General features: G+C 23.5%; 5 protein-coding genes across 5 annotated transcripts in view, besides 16 other annotated features; 3 read left to right on the forward strand and 2 right to left on the reverse strand.

Annotated features, from left to right (window-relative positions):
* Positions 1 to 236: a repeat region.
* Positions 237 to 267: 31 nt separating this feature from the next.
* Positions 268 to 405: a microsatellite.
* A 2-nt stretch (positions 406 to 407) lies between these two features.
* Positions 408 to 510: a microsatellite.
* A 36-nt stretch (positions 511 to 546) lies between these two features.
* Positions 547 to 603: a sequence feature (AT_rich).
* Positions 604 to 662: 59 nt separating this feature from the next.
* Positions 663 to 708: a sequence feature (AT_rich).
* Positions 709 to 837: a microsatellite.
* Positions 838 to 872: 35 nt separating this feature from the next.
* Positions 873 to 1774: a repeat region.
* Positions 1775 to 1971: 197 nt separating this feature from the next.
* Positions 1972 to 2136: a microsatellite.
* Positions 2137 to 2393: 257 nt separating this feature from the next.
* Positions 2394 to 2476: a sequence feature (AT_rich).
* Positions 2477 to 2650: 174 nt separating this feature from the next.
* On the forward strand, positions 2651 to 3082 carry EDI_137420 (40S ribosomal protein S18, putative; the record flags this gene model as incomplete). The annotated part of the gene is made up of 1 exon (XM_001735222.1): positions 2651 to 3082. The coding sequence occupies one exon, from the start codon at positions 2651 to 2653 to the stop codon at positions 3080 to 3082; it is 432 nt and encodes a 143-aa protein (XP_001735274.1).
* Positions 3083 to 3210: 128 nt separating this feature from the next.
* Positions 3211 to 3717, forward strand: EDI_137430 (uncharacterized protein; the record flags this gene model as incomplete). The annotated part of the gene is made up of 1 exon (XM_001735223.1): positions 3211 to 3717. The coding sequence occupies one exon, from the start codon at positions 3211 to 3213 to the stop codon at positions 3715 to 3717; it is 507 nt and encodes a 168-aa protein (XP_001735275.1).
* A 20-nt stretch (positions 3718 to 3737) lies between these two features.
* Positions 3738 to 3789: a sequence feature (AT_rich).
* Positions 3790 to 3933: 144 nt separating this feature from the next.
* On the forward strand, positions 3934 to 4311 carry EDI_137440 (uncharacterized protein; the record flags this gene model as incomplete). Its single annotated transcript, XM_001735224.1, has 1 exon — positions 3934 to 4311. One exon carries the CDS (start codon positions 3934 to 3936, stop codon positions 4309 to 4311), a length of 378 nt encoding a protein of 125 aa, XP_001735276.1.
* Positions 4312 to 4373: 62 nt separating this feature from the next.
* EDI_137450 (uncharacterized protein) lies at positions 4374 to 7391 on the reverse strand (the record flags this gene model as incomplete). Its single annotated transcript, XM_001735225.1, has 1 exon — positions 4374 to 7391. The coding sequence occupies one exon, from the start codon at positions 7389 to 7391 to the stop codon at positions 4374 to 4376; it is 3018 nt and encodes a 1005-aa protein (XP_001735277.1).
* Positions 5024 to 5175: a microsatellite.
* Positions 5241 to 5322: a microsatellite.
* Positions 6007 to 6027: a sequence feature (AT_rich).
* Positions 6087 to 6121: a sequence feature (AT_rich).
* Positions 7119 to 7266: a microsatellite.
* Positions 7120 to 7185: a microsatellite.
* A 108-nt stretch (positions 7392 to 7499) lies between the features above and the next one.
* The window catches only part of EDI_137460 (uncharacterized protein), a gene marked incomplete at both ends in the record, with an annotated part of 1149 nt that continues 592 nt past the window's right edge, over positions 7500 to 8056 (reverse strand). The window contains one exon of the mRNA XM_001733231.1: positions 7500 to 8056. This exon is cut by the window's right edge and continues 592 nt beyond it. Coding sequence (XP_001733283.1) covers positions 7500 to 8056 — 557 coding nt within the window.

The following is an 8056-nucleotide window of genomic DNA, read 5'->3' on the forward strand; positions in this document are numbered from 1 at the left end:
TTTATATCTATTATATATTTCTTATTTTATTTTTTATGTTATATTCTTATATCATTTGATTCTTATTTTATATTTATTCATTATTATTCATTTCATACTAACAATGATAAATAACAATACAACATATAATAAATAAATGATATAAGATAAACAACAATAAATAATAATAATAATAAAATATAAACTAACAATATAAACAAATATAAAATAATAAAATATCATCTAATATAAAATAAGATGATTATATCTTATTTTATTATTATATTATTATTTTTATATTCTCTTATTTCATTCTTTATTTATTTGGTGATTTGTTTATATTTATTTTATTTACATTAAATTTGATTTGTTATTTTATTTATTCATTTTATATTTATTATTTTATTTACATTATTTATTATTTATCATTTCAATTTTATTGATATTTTCAATAATTTATATCATTTCTTCTTTTATCTTCTTCTTTCTTTTTTATTCATTTTACTTTATATTTCTTCATTTCTATTATTAAATGAAATAGTATGATTATTATCATCATATAATGACAATAAATAAACTAAATTAAATAATATTTTATTCATTTTTTCATTTATAAAAATATTTCAATCCATTGTTGTTATTTTATTCATTTTCTCTTTTGATTATTTCTCTCTTCAATCTTCTTTATTTAATTTCAATAATAATAATATTTCAAATTAATTTAATTTTAAATTAAATAATAAAACAGAAAGAGAAATGAAAGAATTAAAATAGAAATGAAATATTAAAATACAACATATTAATAATGATAGAAGAAAGTATAAAAGATAAAAAGATAAATATTATATTAAATATAAACTTGTTATAAATTATATTTTGATATTTGTGATTTGAAAAATAAATAAAATAATGATAAACAAATATATCATTAAATTGAAATCAAATAATTGGATATTTTAGAAGATTGATGAATTCAAAATTGATAGATAAAAATACTATAATCAATGTATTGAAGTCAATCAATATTAAAAAGAATCCATTTCTCCATTTAAATAAAATACAAGATGGTGTAATATTCAATATGTATAGAAAAGATAAAATATTAAAAAATGAATGATTAAAATACTACACGCTTTATAAATACAAGATATCAACAATAGAATATATTCTATTATCTTGTATTTTTCATAAAAATTCATAAATTGAGAAACATAAAAATATTGGTATTATCAATTAATTAATTAGAAAATATAAATGAAATAAACAATACAAGAAATAAACATATGAAACAATGTTCAAATACAATGACATCACTATGATATTGAACAAATAAATAATATCAAAAAGTGAATAATAATATCATAAAATATCAGATATATATGTAATAAATAAAAAGAATAAAACTGATCTAATAATTTAAATGAATATTGTTGCATATCACAATATTAATGGAGGGTATTTGAAGAAAAGAAATAAGTATAAAGAAATAAAGAATATTGTAATTAAAATATAGAAAATAAAAGATATCAAAATAATTCCAGTAATAATTTCAATAAATTAAATAGTAAATATAGAAAGTATTAAATTAATTAAAGAATTAAAAATAGAAATTGACATCATAAAAAAAATTAAAACATTGTAATTAAAAACATGATGGATGTTATGGAACATTGTTTCTACTACAACCAAACATATGATGTTGAATTACATGACGAAGACTCATTGACAAGATTAGTCTCCGCTGATTTAGGAACAATAGACACAAGTTCTATTAATACTTAATTAATTCCTTTTTATTAGTTTTTTTTTTCCTTTTTTTAAGTGTTGGTAAAGTTTCAAATAGTTCTCTCGATTTATATCAAAGTAGAGTGAATCACCATTAACTCATAAAATGAATCCAATAAAAGTATTTTTAAATAAAGTAATAGTAAAACATACTCCTTTTATGAAGAAAAAATTACTAAATCCATTTTTGATATAACTACTTATTATTAAAAATACAAAAATTAACCAAAATACAAATAAATTAACAAACAAAAAAAATAAAAATTACAAAATGAAATTATTCAAGTAATTATGTTCAAAATAAAAATTTTTCAAATTTAAAAAACTCAAAATGAAAAGAAGAATATCATAAGAAAAACAAAAAAGAAAATATGGAATATTAATTTACCCTCAGAGATCTTGGTGAAATAAATCATCAAAGATAAATCAGACCAAATGTTTTCCATCACTGGGTAAATCAATATTTGATAAAATATTTGATTTTGAATAATAGTCACTCAGAAGTCAACATTAATATCCACATAGTAAATATCAACGATGTTCAGAGGATTGGATAAAAGCTTCATCACAGTGACATAATAATGTTAAATGAAGATATTCATTTAAATATTCTAGGGTTAAACTATGTCTTAATTTAATTTTACTATTATAATATAATTTATTTAACTATTTTTTTATAGTTTAGAATTAATATTAAAAAACTATATTTTTTCGTTTTTTTGAAGAAATGAAAAGGAAAAAGATAAACCCTTTGAACTGGAAATTTGTAAAGGAGAGCTCAAATGGTTTGTTTCTTTCATCTTTTGTAATTTCGTTTATCATTTTGTTATGTTATTTGGTATTTATTGAATAGGCTACTGTTACTTCAGAATCAGAATTCCAACACATGCTCCGTGTTTGTAACACCAATCTTGATGGTCGTAGAAAAGTTCCATATGCTCTCACTGGTATTAAGGGATGTGGAAGAAGATATGCATACCTTGTTTGTAAAAGAGCTGGTATTGATGTCAATAAGAGAGCTGGTCTTATGACCCCAGCTGAAATTGAAAAGATTGTTGATATTCTTAACAACCCACTTAACTACAAAATTCCAGTTTGGTTCTTAAACAGACAAAAAGATAATAAAGATGGTAAAGACTCTCAACTTATTGCTAATGCTGTTGAAACTAGACTTAGAGAAGATATTGAAGCTCTTAAGAAAATGAGAGCTCACAGAGGTCTTAGACATTATTGGGGATTGAGAGTCAGAGGTCAACACACTAAGACTACTGGAAGAAGAGGAAGAACTGTTGGAGTTTCCAGAACTAAAGGAGCTTAATAAAAGTGAATTTTTTATGTTATTGGATTTTATTTTTAGATATATAAAACTCATCAATTTGTAGAAACACGTCATCAGAACTATTGTCTTAATTTGCTGTATCTAAAAACTTTATTTTATTATTTACAATGAAAACACACTTTTTACTTCTTTTTATTGTATTAAACATTTATGCTATCACTCCTGAACAAGAAGAAATTATCGATGAGTTGAAAGGAGAACAAAGAAAACAAGTCGATGCAATTGCTGATGAAGAACAACCTTCTTCTACTGCTCTTATTCAACAAGAGCCTGGTCAAAAGTCTTATGCTTCATATTTCAATAAAATGATGAAAGTTACTAAAGAAAAGAAAAAACATAATAAACACAAACGTCCAATAAGAGTACAGTCAGTATATTCTAAACCAATTAAAAGAAGCATGAAACAAGTTGGACATGTTAGTGATGAACTTAATGGTAACTTCTTTGGTAGAAATGGATATAACTATGAGCATACACGAAAAATTAATAAAGGAAATATGAGAAGTTATAGCAAAAGTTCAGTAATGTATTACACATCATCTCCAGAAGATAAAAAGAATTTTGGTCAACTTCCAGGATTTTTTAAAAATAAAGAAGGAGATATGTGGTTTTAAATAAATTGTCTTAATTTGACATATTTTTTATTAAATTTTTTATAAAAACTAAAAATTCATATTGTATTAAATCAGATGAAAAGTCTAATTCCTTTATATCTTTTTATTTCTTTTTCCATTGGTTCGATTTTACCAGAAAGAAGACGATTAGTTAAACAACTACTTGATGGTTATAATAACCAAATTGATTCTCAAATTAAACGAAATAAAAAATTAATGAACACTTTATCTGAAGGTGCTTTAAAAGGTGATCCATATCCTTTATACTTAAAACATGTATTTAATATTGAACAACAAAGAATGAATAGATTGGCTATGTATCTTAAAACAAGAAAATCTTCTCCATTTAATTATTTAAAAATTAGTCGTACTCCAATTCGTGATAAACCTTCAACAGATCCAATAAACAAAATTTGTGATTATTACCATGGTGAATATAATGGGCCGAATGGTTATTTATACAAACATAAACGAGCTATTCAAAAGGCTGCTTTGAAAGGATTTAGCACAACTGTACCTTCAATTAAAAATTATGAAGGACGATTAGAAACACCTTCATTGATTCAAAAAAATCATGCAAATGATGGATATTAATTGTTGTTAATTTTTGTTTAACATGTTTTTCATTAAAGAATACTTTATTCTTAAAAAGGAGTTTAATTATTTTTTTCTTGGGTTGTTAATTCTTTATCGTTTGAAGGTATTTGATTATTTGACATTGAAATTATTTCAACTTCATCTTCTTCTATTTTCTTTTGTATTTGATAAGATTCAGACTTATTATTAAAAGGAGTTGATTGTTCAATAGTGCTATTATTCTGAGATTCTTTTATATCACGTTTTTCTTGATATTCTTCATTATTTTCATTATCCATTGAGATTTTCTTTTCAATTAAACCAATTAATGATTTATATCTTGATTCAACAAAAGTTATTTGTTCTTGTTCTGTTTTTATTCCAAATTTTATCATACTAATTTGAAGAAAAGGATTTTTAATCCATATTTTAGGACACTCTAATCCAATTCTTTTAATTTCTTCTAATAATACTAAATCACAGGTACTATTCCATGGATTTTGTTTATCATCCTCATAAATTTCTTCCATTTTATTTTGCATATTACTAACTGTTTCAAAAATTCTTCTATAAGCCAAGTCATTTGTTTTAATTTTTTCACTAATATCATTCATTGTTAATTCTTTTATTATTTGTTCAGAATATAACTCAACATCTATAGGATATTTATTAAATAATATCATATTCTCTTCATCAATTTTTGTTCCAAATCTAAGTAAATAACATATAATTGTTTTACTTATTTTATTTGTTTCATTTTCATCAAATTTTTCTTTTAATTTTTCTTGTATTTTTTTCATTAATTGTTTTGTTTCTTCATCTAATATAAATGAAACATTTTCTTCTTTTAATTCATTTATTTTTTTTAGTCTTACTTCATTTAAAAATGTTTCAATTCTTCTTTTTCTTTCTTCTTTATATGTATCTTTTATATCAACGTCATCAATTTTTCTTTTTTTTCTTTCAATCTTCTTAGTTTTATTTTCTTTATTTTTCTTTTCTTCTATTCTTTTCATTTCTTTTTCTTTTGCTTCATTAAATTCTTTAATTTCTTCTTCAGTTCCTAATTTAATTACTTTTGTTTTTTCTGTTGTTGAAATAATTTCATTAATTAATTGATCTACAGTTATCATTGTTGTAGTTAATATTGAAAAGTATTGTTCTTTAGCTATAATTGATGAAGTTCTTGAAGCAACTGCAATAGTTTCATCTATAGTATTCGTAATAACAAAATATAATACTTTAATACTTTTTTTTGTTCCAACTCTCATTTTTTGTTTAATCTCTTCAATTTTATCTTCTGTATAATCGCTGTCTAATAAAACAATATAATCTGATCCAGAAAGATCAACCCCTTGAGAATTACAATTTGTATCAACTAATATTTTAGTAGATTCATTTTTATTAAATTCTTCACACATACGTTTACTTTGACTTATTTCATTATCCCATCCAATCAACTCACATTTAATTAATGGTTTTAAAGCTTCAAGTAATTGAGGAATTGGACTTAATATTGCTACTTTTTTCTTTACCTCAATGAGGAAATTAACTATCTTTTGTACATGAGTCATTTTAACTCCTTTAATACCAATAGAATAAGATGATATACTTGGAAATAATAATACTCTTCTCATATCCTCTATTGAAACATCTTCACACCCTTTAACTTCTTCTTCTGTTTGAAGGTATGCAGCAGTTTGTTTTTGTTGCATTTTTATTAAAATAAAAATACTACTAACTTTTGGTTCTTCGTATTGTGGTATTTCAATTATCCTAATTTCTCCTTTTCCTTTAATTTTCATTAAAAATTTCATTTTATTATAAACTTTTTCATCATCAGTTATTCCAATAATATGATTACATAAACTAATTCTAGTACTTTTAATTGTAATATGATTTGGTTCTTGGATATCAATTATTCCATATTTGAAATTCGAAGTTTTTTTAAATATGAATGATTTGCATGAAAAAACAACAATTTGTGGTTTGATATTACCATTTTCATCATATAGTTCCATATCAATTACTGATTTTACATTTTCGTCACGTGGGAAATGATCAATAAATGTTAATGGAACACCAGGAAATAAATATGGTAATTGATTTTTATAATAGTCCATTCTCTTTTCTGTACACATAATAAGGCATGATGCCCCATTCTCTGACTGACAAATTTGTTCTGATATAAATGCTAATACACTTGTTCTTTTACCAAATCCACCTGAAATAATAATATCATTATTATCATCTATTCCTTTTTTTATTTCATCAATAGTTTGTTGTTGGTATTCATTTAATTCTAATGGAAATGGTCCTCTTTCAAATTTCCATCTTTGAAGTAAACTTTTGTTTCTCTCTTTGTCAAAAAATGAACTTAATTCATCACTAAGAAATAACTCTTTTCCTAACCATTTAACTCTATACATAAGAATTGGTAATCCATTTTCATCTTTTTGAGGTAGTTCTAATATAATTTTTTCTGGTACTAAATCGTTAGCTGGTACTGATTCTTCTGTTAATGGAAATACTTCTTTTAAAATATGTTCTGTTTTTGCTGCAGAACCTATTTGTGGTAAAGTCCACCTCTTATTAAATTTTTCAATAAGTCCACGTTTATCAATTTTTTTAGTTGCTTCTGATTCAAGAATCCAAGTAGATTCTACAATTGAAAAATTTTGCCATTTAACAAGGTACATAGGTTGTTCTGGATAATGTTTAAAGAATAATTCTTTTGATGGTACAAAATATTTAAATGTTTTTTGTAATGAAACAACCGATGATCCTGGAACATATTTTGTTAATACTTTTTGAATTTGAGTAGAACTTTCTTCTTCATTCTCATTTCTTTCCTTCTTTTTCTTTTGGGTTTTACTTCTTCTTTCTTTTTTTATAATTTTAGGTTTTGGAGTTTCAGTTATCTTCTTTGACTCTTTTACTTGTTTTGTATTATCGTTATTCATTTTAATTTTTTCAATAAGAGGTTCTGTTTGTTCATCTTTTGGGTGTAGTGTTTTCTTTAAAATGATATATTCGTACTTAGTACCATCTTTTTCAACTGTCCGAGTGTCAATGATTAACTTCTCAATCCTGTCCATTCTATTGATAATAAGATTTGAATCTTTCTTTATCTCTTTTCCTCTTTTTTTTTTAAATTGGAAAACCCTTTTTTATTTTCAAACTAAAAATCAGAAAAATTTATTGAATTAGTCATCCAAGAAAGTATTCACAAATTTCAACAATGCTCCAATAAATTTCCCTATTACTTTCACTGTTTTTTCAACAAAGCCCATTGGAATTGCCTTATAATCTTCTGTTTTACAAACACTCTTTTGAATCTTTTTAATTAATTTTCTATTTTCTAAAATATCAACATGTCCAGCTCCTTCAATTTCTAAAATATCAGCCCCCATTTCTTTGCATAACTTAAGACTCTCTTTTTGAACTGTTCCATCTCCTTCTTTATTACTTTCAATTTTTAATAACGTAAAATTAGATGAATAAACTAATTGACTCTCTGTTTTCTTATCACTTCCAAAAACACACAAATGCTCCCAATGTTTTGTTTTCTTTTTATAATCAACTTCTGTTGTTTTAATAAGTTTATCAGCAAATGATGGAAGAACAGAACCTGACAATTTTTTAATTAACTTTTTAGTTGCAGTTGCATCGTATTTAGTGCCATTAATTTTTAAAACTTTTTTATTGAAATTTAATGAGCTTGGAATCATGCCATATGAAGATTCAAATGATCTAATAGCTT

Source organism: Entamoeba dispar, genomic scaffold (genome assembly GCF_000209125.1).
Source record: "Entamoeba dispar SAW760 scf_1105229458987 genomic scaffold, whole genome shotgun sequence".
Taxonomy (NCBI): domain Eukaryota; phylum Evosea; order Mastigamoebida; family Endamoebidae; genus Entamoeba; species Entamoeba dispar.